This window comes from Argentina silus (genome assembly GCF_951799395.1).
Source record: "Argentina silus genome assembly, chromosome: 22".
Taxonomy (NCBI): Eukaryota; Metazoa; Chordata; class Actinopteri; order Argentiniformes; family Argentinidae; genus Argentina; species Argentina silus.
Genome location: NC_139676.1, coordinates 9,965,797 through 9,984,205, shown reverse-complemented (window position 1 = coordinate 9,984,205; position 18,409 = coordinate 9,965,797). Strand labels below are relative to the sequence as shown.

General features: G+C 45.9%; 3 protein-coding genes across 3 annotated transcripts in view; 2 read left to right on the top strand and 1 right to left on the bottom strand.

The window, feature by feature from the left end:
• Positions 1-715: 715 nt before the first annotated feature.
• Positions 716-1,874, top strand: uts2r4 (urotensin-2 receptor 4; the record flags this gene model as incomplete). Its single annotated transcript, XM_083694362.1, has 1 exon — positions 716-1,874. The coding sequence occupies one exon, from the start codon at positions 716-718 to the stop codon at positions 1,751-1,753; it is 1,038 nt and encodes a 345-aa protein (XP_083550488.1). The 3' UTR covers positions 1,754-1,874.
• Positions 1,875-3,836: 1,962 nt separating this feature from the next.
• lgals2b (lectin, galactoside-binding, soluble, 2b) lies at positions 3,837-5,389 on the bottom strand (the record flags this gene model as incomplete). Its single annotated transcript, XM_083694361.1, has 4 exons — positions 3,837-3,983; positions 4,406-4,565; positions 5,154-5,224; positions 5,339-5,389. 4 exons carry the CDS (start codon positions 5,387-5,389, stop codon positions 3,837-3,839), a joined length of 429 nt encoding a protein of 142 aa, XP_083550487.1.
• Positions 5,390-8,294: 2,905 nt separating this feature from the next.
• Positions 8,295-18,409, top strand: part of gtpbp1l (GTP binding protein 1, like) — a 10,220-nt gene continuing 105 nt past the window's right edge. Inside the window, exons 1-13 of the mRNA XM_083693676.1 lie at positions 8,295-8,488; positions 9,169-9,280; positions 10,536-10,716; positions 10,928-11,111; positions 11,767-11,931; positions 12,261-12,384; positions 13,088-13,202; positions 13,436-13,580; positions 13,772-13,954; positions 14,107-14,242; positions 14,448-14,626; positions 14,842-14,988; positions 16,475-18,409. The exon at positions 16,475-18,409 is cut by the window's right edge and continues 105 nt beyond it. Of these exons, the coding sequence (XP_083549802.1) occupies positions 8,300-8,488; positions 9,169-9,280; positions 10,536-10,716; positions 10,928-11,111; positions 11,767-11,931; positions 12,261-12,384; positions 13,088-13,202; positions 13,436-13,580; positions 13,772-13,954; positions 14,107-14,242; positions 14,448-14,626; positions 14,842-14,988; positions 16,475-16,582 (1,968 nt within the window). The 5' untranslated portion in view covers positions 8,295-8,299 and the 3' untranslated portion in view covers positions 16,583-18,409. The remainder of the gene's footprint in view (positions 8,489-9,168; positions 9,281-10,535; positions 10,717-10,927; positions 11,112-11,766; positions 11,932-12,260; positions 12,385-13,087; positions 13,203-13,435; positions 13,581-13,771; positions 13,955-14,106; positions 14,243-14,447; positions 14,627-14,841; positions 14,989-16,474) is intronic.

Sequence of the window (18,409 nt, the reverse complement as noted above, 5' to 3'; positions counted from 1 at the left end):
CGACCTTTCGACACAGCCTGAGCTTTCTTTTCTACCTGCTTCACAATCACTTCAAACCTCAACAGACAGTCAACTTATGAGACCTGAAGTCGTGGAAGTCACCGGCGCGGTTAAATCCTCTCTAGATTAACGGCTCTATCGGCCGACCTCCGACCCCTGGAGGTGAACTGGACCATGGGAGCACGGAGGGGCTTGTGTGTGGAAATAAAAGCGGCGCGTGATGAAAAACACTCTCGCTGGACGTGTCGGCCATGTTGGTTGTCACCTTAAGGCACCCCTGTGTGGATTAGTGGGCCCGATCTGGGGCGGCGGCGGGAGTGGAGTTGTTGTTCTGCTTCAAGCATCGCTACACTCACTATCGCGGGCTCCTAGAGGATTTACTTTGAGGATTCAGAAAGCCCAAACAGGCTAAAGAGGATTTGTGTTGTTTCTTTTTTCTTTCTAATAGTCTGTCTGTGCTAAGCCTGTGTGGAGGGGGGTAATTTCTGGCCTTGCATTTAGCCTCCGTCTCAATATGGAATACATACGGATTTGAAACATCACTCCAAAACTGTTTGGAATCCAGATCAGTAATGATGATGATCTTCATTGATGATAGCACTATTCATACTGTGTTCATACACTATTCATGCTGTATACTATAATACCAATTTTAACTGAGCCAAGTATTTGTAGGACACTGTCTCTCATTTGTAAACCCTGTTCCAGCCCTAGCATGAACCACACCCCTAATGTCACCCTTCCACAATCAGGCCAAGGCTCTGGAGGAGGAGGGGGAGGGGGAGGGGGCGGCCTGTGGGTGACGTCTCTCCTTGGCGCCACCCTGTTTGTGATGTGCGCCCTGGGCTTGGCGGGCAACGTGTACACCCTGGTCATCATGCGTTCAGCCGCGCTGCGACGCATGGGCTCCCTGTACGTCTACATCCTCAACCTGGCGCTCGCCGACATCCTCTACCTCTCCACCATACCTTTCGTCGTCTGCACCTACTTCGCCCATGATTGGCTGTTCGGCGAGGCCGGCTGCCGCATCCTCCTCAGCCTGGACCTCCTGACGATGCACGCCAGCGTCTTTGTCCTGGTCGCCATGAGCTTGGAGCGCTACCGCGCCGTGGCCAAACCGTTCATGGCCCGCCGCTCCTCAGCCAGAGGACAGAGGTTAGCGGCGGGCGTGATCTGGGCCGCAGCGTTCGTCCTAACGCTGCCCATGATGGTGATGATCCGCCTGAGGGAGGGTAAGCCCAACGCTGCCGGCCTGGCGAAGCGGATCTGCTTCCCGACCTGGACGCCAGACGCCTTCAAGGCCTATCTGACGGTGCTGTTCCTCACCAGCGTCCTGGTGCCAGGGCTGGTGATTGTGGGGCTGTATGCGGGGCTAGCTCGACGCTACTGGACCGCCCAGGCTAGCCTCGGGGGCAGCAGTCGCTCTGCCCGGAGGAGGAGCCTCAGGCAGAAGGTGGTGTCCATGATCTTCAGCATCGTTGTGGCCTACTGGGCCTGTTTCCTGCCTTTCTGGGGGTGGCAGCTAGCGAAAATGTTCTCTCCGGAGTCTCTCAGGGGTCTATCTCCAGCCACGCACAATTACGTGAATTTCTTCGTCACATGTCTAACGTACGGGAACAGTTGTATAAACCCGCTGCTCTACACTCTCCTGACCCGGAACTACAAGGACTACCTGGCCCAGAAGAGTCAGTCGACGGGGTCAAGTCGAGGTGACCCGGGTTCAATAGGGGCCATGCCCATGCAGGAACTATAGAGGGGAAACACTCTTGTTCATCTGATGGCATACACAAGGGAAGGTTAATGTAAAGGACATCATTGTTGACTCTGTATCAGAGACAGGGAGCTTGTTTTTTTAGGTTTTTGGCTCTCAAAGTGCTTCACATGGGTGCAGGCAATGCCTGGCAAACAATGGCACAAGTGCAATTCCTTTGTCTTGTCCTTGTCTAAACTCGGCTCACTGGTTTGTATCTTGACAGCTTTGACAGGCGGTATTTGGCCTGGAATTTCACTTACAGTACATTCACTGTTTCATCTAACCAGTCTGTCTGCATTATTATCTCTGTGATATTGTTTATAAAAAATATTATTGCCAAAATACGTCCAGATCTTATCAGTGGCTGGTTCTCCTTGTATGAATGTACTGAAGTTGCAATGGGAAATATTCCATTTAATTTTGGGTGAAATCTGCACAGCATTGCCCATCTCTTGGTTGCTGTCAAGTGAGTGGTGATACAGTATGTGATGAAGGTGTTGAAGTAAGGAAGTCACTGAGATCTATCAGAAAGCGTACGCACTTGTCTTCCTCATTGATGGCTGCATGCTAATTTCCTGTGACTATGCATGTCTGTAATGAACCCCTCTGACCATTCCAACACACACACACACGTCCCCTCTACCTGGCCCCCTTCCCCTTTACAGGGAATGTGGTCCAAGCCTGCAACATTCCACAGCCACGGGCCACGATTCTTTTCGTGTTGTCCTGCAAATTGTCCCACAGGAATTTGGCCCCTCCCTGTTCAGTCAATCACCGCACCAAGCTAAACACACGTACGTGGATGGATCTGGACTCACAGAGAACAGACTCTGAGAATAGTATTTACTCATCAGTTTGACAAGGAACATGAATTTTGACCTAAATTGATAAGATAATGACAACTGAGTTCCTATTACCGAGTAAATCAGGTAAAGTCAGCCAATCGAATCAGAACCACTGCTCTGAGTAACTGAAGATCAAATCGAAATGTACTAAACCTCTGTGATCTAATCAAAACCAAACAGGCTTACTGACTGTTCTGCTGCTATGGGTCTGAAAAATGACCTAACCTGCCATATAAAGATCTGCTGTACTGCGGACTTCAGATTCAGTCGTAACTCGCAATGCTGTGGTAAGGACTTTTAACTAGCGATGCTGTGGTCAGGGCATAAAATGGGCAAGCACGGGTTCGCAGACAAACGGTGAATGGTGGCCTGGGGTGAAATGTGAAACCACTGACAGGCAGGTTTACACTGTGAGAGTTAGGTCATTCAACGACAGATCCAAGAAGAGCCTCAGAGGACTCTCTCACGTGGATAACACCCATACGCCAGTCAAATAAAAAACCTCTGATGATGTCATCATGACAGACCAGGCAGAATGAGAGAGGGAGAAAATGTGTGTGTGTGTGTTTGTGTGTCTGGGGGAAAGAGAAAGAGAGAGACCAGAGAAAGATTATATCAGACATATACAGTAACAATCATTGTGATATGGCTATTATATAAAAATGATATCAATTTTATGCTCAAAAAAACAAAACAACTATTGCTTTCACAGTGGTTTTATTAAAATACCTCTTTGGGAGTGGCTTCCACAAGCCTCAGGTATAAATGTGTTCTGACTAGTGTTACAGTGGCACCCCCTAGGGACCCTCTCCCCTTACTACAAAATAAGAGCTGTGTTGGTATACAATTAAACAATTTTACAGATATTTGGCCAGGAATGCAGCTGATGGCAGCCAGATCTCTTTCTGCTTTAGCCAACTCCTTTGTTTTGATCATTAGAGTCATTTGAGCCCAACATTTGAGTTGGCATAACCAGAAACAGAACCAGGGTCCATTCAAGAAGGTGCAATGTGATTGGATGTTCCGATAGAAACGTATTGTGTAGAAGACATATATATACACATACAAGATAATAATCTGTTGTGAAGAACAAGGGATCACATCATCTCTGCAAGTTAGATTTCTACAGTATCGGCAGCATTCAGAGCACTGAACCCTCCTGAACTCGACCCAGGCTAGGTAAACACCACACAATCAGGTCACTTCCTCTTCCGAGTCAGGGGGTCAGGGGTCAGCCTCTACTTGATCTTGAGGCTGATCATCTTTGCATCTCCTGTCACCGAGATGTGCTTGTACTTGTTGTCGCCAAGGCGATTGGGGAAGTCCATCATGACACCGTCGGGGAGCTTGATGTAGAACTGCTCCGTGTTGAAGTTGATGACCAACTGGATGGAGAGAGAGAGAGAATCTTTATAGCCCCATTCAACAGCCATGGATGTGTCTATAAACAGCATGTGGGACAACCTATGAAGCTTGCGTGAGGTTGAGATCCTGTACTTCTGTTCTCGATCTGAATGGTTAGTGATTAAATGTTGCATTGTCCGTGGTGAGACGTTGTGTGACTAACATGTCATGGTTTATCATGATAGATAATTGATAATGGTTTAAAAAAAAAAAAAAGTGAGTGAAGCATAAGAAAGGTGAAATATTCTTGTGGGTGAGTTTCTATTCAAATATATTCAGCTGTTCTTACTGTATGAAAGGTGCAAGTATACAAATATGAGGATATCTAGTATGTCCGTTTCTATTCTATTCAATCCAGTGATGAAACACTGCATGAGGTGTGTGTGTGTGTGTCTCAGCTCACCTTGGACTCCTCTCCGGACTGGAAGGAGAACTGGTCCTCTCGATGCTCGTCTCCCCAGTCCCCTCCGCACAGGGAGTTGCACACGACCTGACCGCTGTCAAAACGAGGGTTGAGATGCAGGGCAATGTTATCGCCATCATGGCCGATGTTGATGGCGAAACTGGGGATGAGAGAGGAAGAGAAGGGGTCAATGGAAAGAGGAAGAGATAAAGATGTTGTAAACATTGTCATGAAATATAAAGTTCTCCTAGGTGGCTGAAATGAACCTAGGTCTACTGCATACATGTGGAACATGACTCTCCATTGCACTTTAAAATGGTAGTGTTTTCCCCCTGATTCCTCCATAGGCGCTTGAAGTTCTAGAATGTATAGAATCTAGATTATCAATGGGGTGCGAACACCAACCATTTCATCTGAAGGCAACAGAAACCATAAACGAAACAGGCAAAGCTGTGGATCTAGGTGGGGGCCCAGGGATGATGACTAGTCTTGCCTGCTAAGACTCATGACCCAGTGACTGTGGAAAGAGACGATGACCATAGAAGATAGAACAGTGTTTCATGTATCTCCATGAGGAAGACCCCCAAGGTTTACTTTAGAGAAAGATACGTGGGCAAAACATGATCAAATATGTTCTCCTTGATGGTTCGGTTCAAGAAGACAAACTGTAATGAAACCAGGCCTGTACATGTGGAACATGACTTCCTGTTCTGCATGACAGTAGAAAGAGACTAAAAGGATGACTTACTCGGAATGGGCCTTGACAGCAATCTTCATCTCATGGCCCTCCTTGAAGGACATGTTCTCCACTTTCAAGCTCTAGGAAAACAAGACCACAAGGGACATTTAATCAGACATTATGAATGATTGGATGGATGAATGCTATGATTCAACAAAACCTGCATGTTTATTGTTTTTGCAAAATTCAGAGACGTGCCACATGATTTTGCGCGCCTCGATCTCCTCCCCGCGACGCCCAGTCATTCATTCATGCGTAAAGTTAGGCTATAAATCCAGTAAAACATGCACGAGCCTCAAATGTGTTAGGGTTTGGGCTACATACTGTGCTCGTGTCATTATTACTTACCTTGGTAATGAAAGGGGGAAATGCCCCCAATCAGTGATTATTGGAACAGTCAGTGAGGGAGAAAGGAAAGCGCTCATTTTCGGTCCCTGCATGGGTTTGCAGTCATCCATTTGCTGCGCAAAGTCGAGTATGGTAATTGGCAAGTAACGTATTTAATATCAGCTCAGCACCTTTACAACCAATATACCTATTTCGCTTTACAACCTGCTGTTCATTGCCAGCCTATGAACAGAAATTATGTTGTGACAGTAAGCCTATAAAGCCTTAAAAATATAAAAAGAAAAACGCAATTTAACTGTCATCGCGCTGTAGTGTTATTGGATGGTTTCTGTCTATCGTTTATAGAAATATTTCGTTTTAGAATCACCCACTAATCAACGATTGACAGTTGATTCAACGTCCAATTGGGCATGTGACTCAGAGGAAGAAAGGCATTTTATAGTTATAAGTCTCTGGTGAGAATAGATCGTTAGTGTTAATCATCAACCACTGGAACGTTGTAACCAGGGTCATAAAACCACAGTATCAGGAACAGACTTTGTGTGACCGTCAAACAAGGAGACAGTAAGACTGTGAATAAACACCATGGGGGCCTCCACCACACCCTGTGTGTGTGTCAACTGGACTGTACGTACAAAGGAAGTTCATCAATGATCGTGTGAATTATATTTGTGTGAATTCCACATCTCCCTCTTATCGGCCAGTATCTGTTAGTCAACCAAGGTGTATCTGTAGTGGACCCTATATCTGAGACACACCCTCGTACACTATACACTCGTACACTGTCCCAATAACCATATCCTGCTATATATCCTCTCAGATCAATGTGGTTTATCATTGACCAACATGACTCATTTCAAAGAATTCTAGGACTATCATTCATTTTGATGGTTTTGATGTCTCTTTACCGTATAACCCGTGAGAAAAAATTTTTTTTAGAGATGACTGTCACAATGATATATTGTGATTTGTTCATGTTCATAGCAACACAAGCATTTGACTTGATTTGATTTCACAATTTAAATAGAAACTGCATGTGGTTAGCCGCCTAAACAGTTTGCATTGATGTTTTATGACAAGGAATATAGCCTATAGTCGACTAAAGTCTACTACTACCTCACATTAATTCACATGTTATAGGCCTATGCTATCATTTTTACATCAAAAGTGCACTTTTAGAAAGATGGGATTGACAAAACCTTTAAAACAAAAAAACTTTACAGTCAGTTGAAAACGGTGGTTTAATGGCTGAGATTATTGCAACAACAGACACCTACAACAAATCCATGTCTCTAGTTTGTGTGTATTGTCATAACGGATTAAATATTATATCAAGGTGTCAATTATCTGCACCTGCACCTCCCAGCAACCTCTTGTCTAGATACTTTACATATTCCAACTTGATCAGACATGCAGTACACGATTTGAAAGCGTGGGAGATTGAGAAAGTATTCTACTTCTGTGTGGAATGGTGGTAAGTCATACTTACCATCTTGTCTGGCTTTCTTCTGGAGTCTCTCAGCAGAAAAAGCTTCAAACAACGATCTGGTTTATTATGTACTGTCAGGTGGAACGTAAGGGGTAGGATTTACCTTTCCACCAACCAGTTCGAGAATTAGATGAGGAAGCTGTGACCAATCAGGATCAAGAGTAACCCCCCCCCCCTCCCTTTCATTAAGTGCTACATGATTTATTTCAGCTGAATTCCAAAATGGCCCTGAGCCCCTACCGTAGGCCTGCCTGCCTAAATCTGAGAGCACTGAAGCAATATGATACATATATATGCAAATATTCCACCAAGCCTATCAGAAGGTAAGATGGAGCAATTACCATATTGCATCTATCCAGTTATCTTTGGGGGATTATGTGGGGACGCTGTGAATATATATATATAATTTGAAACAGTACAACTTTAACATGATATATAATTATAATACATACTTTTATTTATTTATATATATATACAAGCTCCCTGCCTCTCACTGACTCTGGGACTTCCCCACCCCACCCTGTCACACACAGTGTCACAGACAGTGTAATTTATTTTTTATTTAAATGTATTCTAATTTATAGTGTACATGCCCCATACTCATTTCACAGCCCCATAGCCTCGCACAGCCTGCATTTTTATTTTTTTGCTATTTTGTTATTTTGTAATTTTTTAGTTAATATTTTGCTTATATATTGTTGTTTTTTATGTCCCATGCACCAACCTCACCAAGTCAATTTCCTGTATGTGCAAATATACTTGGCCAAATAAAAGAATTCTGATTCTGATTCTGATTCTGATTCTGATTCTGATTCTGATATTCCACCTGTCAATATCCACATGACAATATTCAATATTCTATGGGTGGAGTCTTGAATACCTTAGCCAATCCCACTTCGTTCTTCTATTATGGGGCGTGACTTATGCAAATACAATCATCTACAACCTTGCATGTACACGACACCTTCTGGTATGTTGACTTATAAGTCTATGTTAACTTTAATAAGATTGCAAACAAAATCCAAATTACAAAGTAGAAAATTGGAAAAAATTAACTGATGTTTAGCTAGCTGTAAAGCGGTATCATGCAGCCATGCAATGCAACATAAAATAACAATAACATAGCTAGCTATGTTATACTAGCAAAGTTAGCAATAGTGGCTAGTTTGTGTGTTAGCTCGGTGAAATTGCCAGAACCTGATACAGACAAGTTACTGAGGCTAGCGTTGCTACGTGGAGACCTTAGCTACCAGCAGGGGTTTTATTCAACCTGGTTGTGTTTAATTTGAATGACTTGTTTTTCTCAAGGTTTGTGGAAATGGCGTCGTTAGCGGCGACAGAGCCAGGACTAAGTCCGAGTGCAATACCCTCGACAGAATCTGTAGTACCCGCTTGCATGTTTGCACCCGAGCGGGGATATGGGGATGACGTATCCGCCACCGAGTGCTACGAGGATGGGGAGGATGCTAACGGCGAGTCCGAGGATCATTTAGACTTCACTAGCAAGGTAGGCCCCAGCTCATACTGTAACCACAGTCAGTTGCGCAAATATAACAGTCAACAGTAAATATGTTTATTTGTTATTCACCATTCTGTCATTTTAGCGAATTGTGTAAATTAACATTTTACGCATGGGACACATTACATTTTGTGTTGGACCAAAACATTAAATGAATGACACGTATGTCGCCATACTGTGGCCAGTTGGCAATCCACTACGCTACATACTGTATAAGTATTTGATCATTTATGGCTATTGAAATCATTTGCGATTGCCACACTTGTTTGAATGTAGAGAATCTTGGATTTAGCCGCTATTTGTAATGAATCATTCATTAAGTTAGAAATGATTTGCATTGGTTTTGATCATCAAGTCACCACTGCATGCATTTCTTTGTAATTACATTACCCTGGCCTTCATAGGACCACACAATGCAAACCTATTGTTATAAATAACTTTCACTTTAGCAATTATATTGTTATAAATTACTTTAGCAACTCGTATGGCAGTTTGTATTGCAGAAACATTTGTCTTTGTTGCTGTATTTGGTCATACAAGTGATTTATATAACATGTTCCACATTATTGAGTTGAGTTAGATTTAGATGTGTAGGCTGTCACTCCATGTTATTTCTTCTCTTCTAACTGCTTGTTTCTCTCTCTCTCCCTCTCCCTCCCTCCTAACAGCTGGCTCTGGTCAGTCCATCAGGAGAGCAGTATGACTCGTTACTACGGCAACTCAGGGAAAGGATGGATGAAGGTTGCGGGGAGACCATCTATGTGGTGGGATCGGGCTCAGGTAGGAACATGTATACCAACTCAATACCACAACACTGCACCTCCATTTCTATATTTATATAACACAGCGATGTCCTCGAATGGAATGAGAGCCTTATGTGGATAGAGAAGGCACAACGTTCGACAGTGTGTCTGAATAAAGGCTATCAATTTTCCCCCTAAGCGTGTCAACACAGCTATGTGTCTATACATGCCCTGAGCCTTCCCCTGAGGGCTTTGTTGCCGTCTGCAGCTAATTTTCTGCTCACCACAGCAACATGTCTGACCTTGTGACCTCTTGAGGTAAAAGGGCATGTGTGAAAGAGGCTTCTGTGTTGCCCTGGCTCTGCTGTAGTGGAACTATGTTATCAGATCCCTCTCCGGGGCTCTGTCTGTAACAGGTGCTCATGTGATTTGGTGTGTTGGTGGTGTGTTAGGTTTCTGTTTCTACTTTGCATGTAGGCTAACCTCAAGCAACTCAGGAAACTGCAACTCGCGAGCACTGAGGACTTGTGCCTATACTCTTTGAACCATGTCTTGAAACCCAGCTTCATAAGTTGAACTAAGATTATTTAATTTATTTATTTATTATTTTATTTGAGTCTATGAAAGGTAACTGGCACACTTAAATTATGAAACACCACCGAATAGTCAGTTTACCATTCAACAAGCATCCATGTTCTTCTGGCTTTATTCTCTGTCATGTAGTCCTATCTGACGTATCCACCTCAGTTAACTAAACATTAAACTGTCTTCTATGCTGAGTTGTGCTACAAGAACGGTTAAATTCAGGGCTTTCTTCTGGCTACAGCCACAGACATGGGCGTGGTTCATTCAGTGTGGTCACAGTACGTGGCTTCCTCTTGCTCCCCTCGCCCATCCACTCTCTCTCTGTCTCTCTCTCTCTTTCTCTCTCTCTCTCTTTCTCTCCCCCCCCCCTATCTTTCTACCCTTCCTCCTCCTCCCTATATCTCTTCCCATCCGCATGTCTCTCTCGCTACCTATCTCTCTTGTCCCTCTGTCTTCCCCTCCCTCCTCCCCCACCCTCCTTACTCTCTGTCTGTGGATGCTGATCTCTCCACCCCCCCCCCCCCCTCTCTGACCAATGGAATGGGGCCACCATGGAAACAAACCAAGGGCTTAATTGTGTCATATCCCTGATGATTCTATTCATGTAGTAATACATGTAGGTCTTGGTCATATGTGTACTTTTATTTTATATTAAAATGGTCAAATAAACTAAGCCAAACTAAAAAGAGCCTTCGACGCCCACCCAGACGGTGGGGACCACGGTCTGGATGAGAAGGACATGGAGGCGTCGGTGGCCACGGTCCAGTCCCTGTGTGAACAGATATCGGCCGACCTCATCCTCCTGAGGGAACGCAGCGACGCGGGGGGGCGGGTACGGGACTACCTCATACGCCGCCGCGTGGGCGAGGAGGACTTCCTGGAAGTCAGGTGAGGCGAGGAGAGAGAGAGAGAGAGGGTTGCATGGAGCCCCTTACTGTCCTCCCACATACTCTAGGCTTTGTAGGGATACAATCAGCTGTGTGCAACATGTCTCAACTGTCCCAAGGTTGTTCGCTGATTGATTGTTTGTTTTTCATTTATCCAACATACCTTTAACGTCTAGACTCTCTCTCTCTCTCTCTCTCTCCCTCCCTCCCAGGGTGGCGGTGGTGGGTAACGTGGACGCGGGGAAGAGCACCTTGCTGGGGGTGCTGACCCACGGGGAGCTGGACAACGGCAGGGGGTTCGCCCGCCAGAAGCTCTTCAGACACAAACACGAGATGGAGAGTGGCAGGACCAGCAGCGTGGGCAACGACATCCTGGGCTTCGACCAGGAGGGACAGGTGAGAGGGAGGGAAGGAGGGGGGAGATTGGCAGGACCAGCAGCGTGGGCAATGACATCCTGGGCTTCGACCAAGAGGGAGGGAGAGGGAGGGAGGAGATTGGCAGGACCAGCAGCGTGGGCAACGACATCCTGGGCTTCGACCAGGAGGGACGGGAGGGAGGGAGGAAGGGACGGACGGACGGAGGGACTGGAGGGAGGGAGGGAGGGAGGAGAGTGGAAGGACCAGCAGTGTGGGCTTTGACCGGGAGGGAGAGGGGGAAAGGGGGTAGAGAGAGAGAGAGAATAAGTTATTTTAAGGTACTACTGCAGTGTTGGTTTTTTTATCAACATTATTGTCCCTTTGGCAAAATTGTTGCATCTGTACAACACAAGGCAAGCAGAGGCTATACTTCAACACAGCAACAGGAAGCACCAACAACGCGGTAGATTCCATGGAATACTTTTTTGTTTTTTTTGTTTTTGGGGGACAGTCGCAAGTTTCACTTCTTCGATTATCGATCTGAAACTGAAAAATGTCACTTATTTCTTGCCTCATCCAAGAGCAAAGCGGGCCTGCGTCAAATAGTAGAGGGGCTATCCTTATTGTGTGTGTGTGTGTGTGTGTGTGTGTGTGTGTGTCCTCTCTCTGACCCATGTAAACCCCTCTCTCCCAGGTGGTAAACAAGCCCGATAGCCACGGTGGCAGTCTGGACTGGACTAAGATCTGTGAGAAGTCTTCTAAAGTCATCACCTTCATAGACCTGGCTGGCCACGAGAAGTACCTCAAGACCACCGTGTTCGGAATGACCGGACACCTACCAGACTTCTGCATGCTCATGGTGTGTGTGTGTGCGTGTGCGTGTGCGTGTGCGTGTGCGTGTGCGTGTTAGTGTAGTGCACGATGTACCGGTTCTACAAAACGTGCCATACCCTGCTTTGAAAAAAGGTTCTGTACTCTTGTAGAAGAACTGGTTGTTTTATCAGCTTTAGTGCCTGAAGCTGTGTTTGCTTATTTGCTCTTTTCCTCGTAACCTTTGCAGATTTGTATGCAGCCAGTAGCGTAGAATTGACATTAATAGGTGCAGGACGTGCTATAACAATGCCCTCTCTTCTCTCTCGCTAACCCCCCCCCCCCCCCCCCCCCCCCTCTCCTCCTCTCCTCCTCCAGGTGGGCAGTAACGCAGGTATCGTAGGGATGACTAAGGAGCACCTGGGGCTGGCCCTGGCCCTCAACGTGCCTGTGTTTGTAGTGGTCACCAAGATAGACATGTGTCCAGCCAACATCCTCCAAGGTGAGGGGCACCAAGCATAAGGAAAAGACCTGCTTCCACTCTATAATAAAAGTTGTGTTTTGATGGAAGTGTCTTTGGGTGCTGTGTAGCCCAAGGTGGCTCCCATAAGTAGATCATACAGCCAGCATTATTAACCGTTACTATTAAATTCTGTTTGAAGAGTGCTGGCTGTATTTACTTGAGGAGGACTGAGCCTCATGGTCTGACTGGCGGGCGTACTCTCCCATACAATAATGCAACATTGCGTTATTCCATTCCAATATCCCCCTTCAAAGGAATAAAGGAATATGCCATTCGAAACGTTTTTTTTTCCAATGTTAGTAGTTTTGTACGTGGAATGTGTTTTGTGCAAGGTTATGAGAGTTCTAAAAGTGATGGTGATGTTTTTTTTTTTTTTTAGAAGTGCGTGTCTGTGCGTGTCTGTGCGTGCGTGCGCGTGTGTGTGTGTGTGTGTGTGTGTGTGCGTGCGCGCATGTGTGTGTTGATGTTGCGGAGGAGGACTGAGTGGTGTTACCCAGAGTGAACCCAATAAACAAGAACAGTGCTGCCCTGCATTTCCATCCAAATGCACTCTAGCACTTTATGCACTTTACACCCAGAACTGAATGACTGTATTTTCGTCCACTTTATTGACCAAGCCATCTGGAACTGAGCTGTGCTTGTGTTGAATAAGCGTGTATGGTCTATTGTTTTGTGTTGGCAGAAACTCTCAAGTTATTACAGAGGTTACTAAAGTCCCCGGGCTGTAGAAAGATCCCTGTCCTGGTGCAGAACACAGACGACGTCATCGTCACAGCCTCCAACTTCAGCTCTGAGAGGTAAGTACATACCCGTAGGACCAGCTCTGTTCTCTATGTGAATACCAGTTAAATGACACACACACACACACACACATGCTGTGTGTCTACAGCATCTACAGTGGTTTCAGTGGTTTGGTTTATTTAAATGTTATTTCCGTACTTCCGAGAAACTCATTTCTGTGTCTGTGTCTGTGTCTGTGTCTGTGTCTGTGTCTGTGTCTGTGTCTGTGTGTCCGTCCGTCCGTCCGTAGGATGTGTCCAATCTTCCAGATCTCCAACGTGACAGGTGAGAACATGGAGCTGTTGAAGATGTTCCTCAACCTGCTCTCCTCCAGAACGTCCTACAGCGACGACGAGCCCGCAGAGTTCCAGATAGACGACACCTACTCAGTACCGGTCAGTCTGGTGTCCACACACACGCACACACACACACACACACACACACACACGGCCAGTGTAACTTGCACACATACATACACCTCTCTTCTTACTTACACACACACACTGATGTACACAGTAGTCTTGTATAGAAGAGATGGCGTGGCACTTGGTTGCCTTGACAATGCCGATTTTCTCTTCCTCCCCAGGGTGTCGGCACAGTGGTGTCAGGGACTACGTTACGTGGACTGATACGACTGAACGACACGCTGCTCCTCGGCCCCGACCCTCTGGGCAGTTTCCTCTCCATCGCGGTCAAATCCATCCACCGCAAGAGGATGCCTGTGAAGGAAGTGAGAGGAGGCCAGACTGCGTCTTTTGCCCTCAAAAAGGTTAGGGGTGTGTGTAGGTGTGTGTAGGTGTGTGTGTGTGTGTGTGTGTGTGTGTAGGTGTGTGTGTGTGTGTGTGTGTCATAAATAACATGTGATACTCTCGGCCTTAATGTTCACCCTCCTTCCTCCTATCTCCCCCCCCCCCCCCTCAGATCAAGCGTTCCTCTATAAGGAAAGGCATGGTGATGATCTCTCCCAGGTTAACTCCACAGGCAACATGGGAGTTTGAAGCCGAGATACTGGTCCTGCACCATCCTACTACAATCTCCCCTAGGTACCAAGCCATGGGTGAGTGGAGACACACATACATACACACACACACACACACACACACACACACACACACACACACACACACACACACACCCCTCTTAGTGATAATATAGTATCGGCATTATTTGTAAATCTGACTCAATGCATCTCTGTTTCTCTCTTTGTCCCCCCCCCCCCCCTCCCCCTTTCCCTCTCTTTTATCCCTCCCTCTCTACCTCAGTCCACTGTGGCAGCATCAGACAAACGGCCACCATCCTGACCATGAACAGAGACTGCCTACGCACGGGGGACAAGGCGGCGGTCCACTTCCGCTTCATCAAGACCCCCGAGTACCTCCACACAGACCAGAGGCTGGTGTTCAGAGAAGGACGCACCAAAGCCGTGGGCACCATCACCAAGGTCAGGCCTTATCAAGGGTGGTTAATGGGGGTTATGGAGGCTTATAAGCAGCCATATGGTCCCCAGAGTACCTGCACACAGACTGGAGACTACAGAGATAGATATAGGCTTAAGTTTGAAATGATGTTAATGCAAATGCGTATTATAGATTATAATATTATTAAATAATAATTATAGAGTGTGTCTGTGTGTGTGTGTGTGTGTGTGTTCTCCAGCTGCTCCATTCAGTGAACAGCCAGGCAGCCAAAGCCCAGGCGGCCAAGATGCAGTCCACAAAGAAATGCCCCACGACAGGCGCACCAGCCAATGAGGAGGCTGGATCCACGGCCCGGCCGGCCAGTCCCAACTCAACACAGATGCCGGTAAGCAGGGAGAGGGAGGGGCTTAGGTACCGCTAGTTCTTCTCGACTTCATGTCTTTAGTGTGTGGCTGAGAAGTATAGGTGGTGAAAGTGTGTGTGTGTGTGTGTGTGTGTGTGTGTGTGTGTGTGTGTGTGTGTGTGTGCGCGCGCACACACACTGTCAGCTCTATTCTCTTGCTTGTATGCGTCTCTTTTTCCAGTCTGCCAGTTAACCTCTCTCTCTTTCATCGCCCCCCCCCTGCCATCCCCTTATTCCATCTCTCCGTCTCCTCCCTTCATCCCTCGCTTTTCTGGTTGTTTATCATCCCGTCATCCGTAATTCCCTGTCAAAATCCTCCTCCTCCTCCTCCCCCCGACGCTCACATGCCCCGCCGTGCCAAACATCTGTCCGTTTGATTCCACTTACCTCTCTTTCTCCTCGTCATCCCTCCTTCATCCGCTCCCCTCCGTTAATTGTCTGTCCCTCTCACCTCTCACACCCTCATATATTTTCCCGGGTCGTCCCCGACTGACTTCTCTGTCCATTTAAACATCTCTACGTCCCATCATTCTCCCCCCCCCCCCCCCCCCATCCGTCACTCTGTCGTTACCTGTCTCGTCCCCTTCTCTCCCTCCCTCCCTCTCTCTCCCTCCCTCCTTCCCTCCCTCCCTCTCTCTTGGCTGGCTGCGTTAGACAGTGGGGGAGGAGGAGACGCTATGTAAGGATGGCAACAAAGAAAACAAGGTAAAAAGGGTTCTAGACTCTAGATAGTAAGTCAACTTACTGTCAAATAAAATACACTGCAAGGCAAACCTTTTTACCCTACGTATAATACAGAGGTGGCTTTTAGTGTGTTAAAGGGGCAATCTGGGGCATCGGTACATCCAGTTTATGACTTTAAAAAAAAAAATATATAGCCTTTGATTCTTAAAGAATATAACTTAGAAATGCCTCATGAGCTAAATTGAATTGTCTTACCCCACCAGAACCCCCAAAATAAGCTTGTTTTACTCAGCATTTTTTGTAAACACTGTGTATCTTCAAAACATGGTTAAAGCTGTCATTTTAATCTCATGGATAGTCAGTCCTGGCACCCATAGCTCTGTCTATGAATGTGAGCGTGGTTATGTTTTTCCAGCCCCCCCCCCCCTCAGCTGTTTACCCACTTTGTTGTTGTTTTGAGTCTTAGATTGCCCCTTTAACGTGGTCCTGTGAAAGTTTAGCTGGCGCCTGAACTGGTTCCACTGATCCACTAATGCAATTACAATCCCATGGAAAACTGCCTCCCTTAACCATACCTAATCATAGATTTGGTCAGAATTGCATTTGTGTGTCAAGCAGGAATAACTCTTTTCTCTCACTTGTTTTTTAAGTGTTTTTTGTTGTTGTTTTGATTCAGGATGAATCATGATGTATAGCTATTCTGCATTCACAATATTAATGTATTGTTTCTCCTTTTTTCTCTCTCTCTCTTTCTCTTTCTTCTCCTTCTCTCTCTCTTTTCCAGCCCAAGTCGGGGGGCGGAGGGCGAAGGAGAGGGGGCCAGAGACACAGAGGCAAAGCTCTGAACGCAGCACCAACAGCGACACCTGCTGGAGGAGTTGGAACCGCTTAAAGCATCTCCTGTCTTTTTCATCTCTCCTCCCCCTTCCTCTTTTATCCCTACATATCCTCTGCAGTCTTCCCTCTTCTCCTCCCCCTTCTATTGTTTCTCCCTTTTCTCCCTCCTCCTCTCTTCCCCCCCTGGACCCTCTCATCTCTTCTTGCTCTTTTCCCTCTCTCTTTCTTATCTCGCCTCTCCTCCTCTCCTTACTTTCCCCTCCTCTCTTTTCTATCGCTCCCCATCCATTTCTACCCTCTTCTGAGGTGTTTTTTGAGTCCCAAAGTGGCAGGATTTAGGGGGAATGTCCCCAGTGAGGCAGGTGTTGTGTCCATTTTATACACCCTCATGTTCTCTGACCCCACCCACCTCCACCAAACCAACCAACCAGCACCCTTTCTGCTCCACATTATGACCTCACCTACCATTGAGGTTTCCACACCCTTCCAAGTGGATTTTCTCTCCACTCAACTTGCCTGTATACCCCGGATTCCTGCTTTAAAGAGACCTTTGTACGTCCCTGATTCATGTTCCAATTGTCTTTTTTTTTATTTTTTTTTAAGGAATCTATGTAGCACAGAGAGAAGAACTGGCATTAATATTAAGTTATTTTTCCCTCCTAGTTTTAATATTGTGATGTCTCATTATGGCTCTGGCATCGAATAACCCACCCCTGGAAAAGCAGAATACACAAGGCGGCTCAGATTCAGTCTCATAGGACAGAGATGGTCTATTTAAGACACACAGGCGGGGGGGGAGATCATGCTAATCCCCCCCAAGCACAATATTCAACAGGCTCAATACTGCCATCTGGAAATGGGTATACAGAAGAACGCTTAAGAGCAGTCATTGGTCAGTTTTGGGATATTTGCATATACATCTGACCATTTTAGACATGTGTGCCTTTTGTTTCAAACACAAGGGTTATTGAGGATAGCAACTGTGGTCATTCAGGTAAACACACGACACGACGCCGCGTCGGACCGGCGTTTTCGTACGAAAGAATGCAACGCGCAACCCAGCACTTCTTTTGTTAGGGAAAGACGTCACAGAAATATGGACGGCACATCTTTTGTGATATTTTTGCATTTTTTAGTAAGGATCAACGCAAAGGGATCCAGCTAGATTTTTGTCTTGTGTTATTGATGCTACTGCATCTATGAAAGAGTTGGTAAAACCAAGAAGGCTTTATACGGCCCAGAATGAGTACGCTTGCATGCTATCCTCAATCAGATGTCGAAGTCAATAGAATAGTCCAATACGCACGTAGAATAATCACTTTTAAGATTTTTTTTTTTTTTTGTCTTGGTTTCTTGACAGACGCACCTAATAAGCTAACAGGAGTGAGATGAGGTTTTTGACAGGGCGGTATGATGCCTAGCCAATGGCCATAATGGACGTGATCTTAAAGAGGTTAAACCATTATTTGAAACAGTTATTTTCTAAGCTTTTGATATGATTTCATTTTAGCAGGTTGTGTGAAAGTTTGTTTGTGGTTTTATAAAGAGGGGGGACGGGCGGTTGTGGTTGTTTGGTGAAGGATTGCATTGGTTGTTATGACCTGTTCTGAGTGGAAGTTGCCCTGAGGTTCAGATCTAGGTTCAGTTTACCTCTTCCTCCCCGATCCCAGTGTTTACTCCTAGTGAGGAAAGAGCAAAACTGACCTTAGATTGGTGTCTGGGCAAGTACGTCCTACTTCTTATCAGGTTTTTATGATGGACATTAGCACAGTGAACTGCCCTGATTGTTTCCCTTTTTTTTTCTTTTCTCTCTCTCTTTGTAATTTAATATTAGGGCATGGTTTTAATTTTCAAAAGAGAAGGACACATGTTGTGTGTGTGT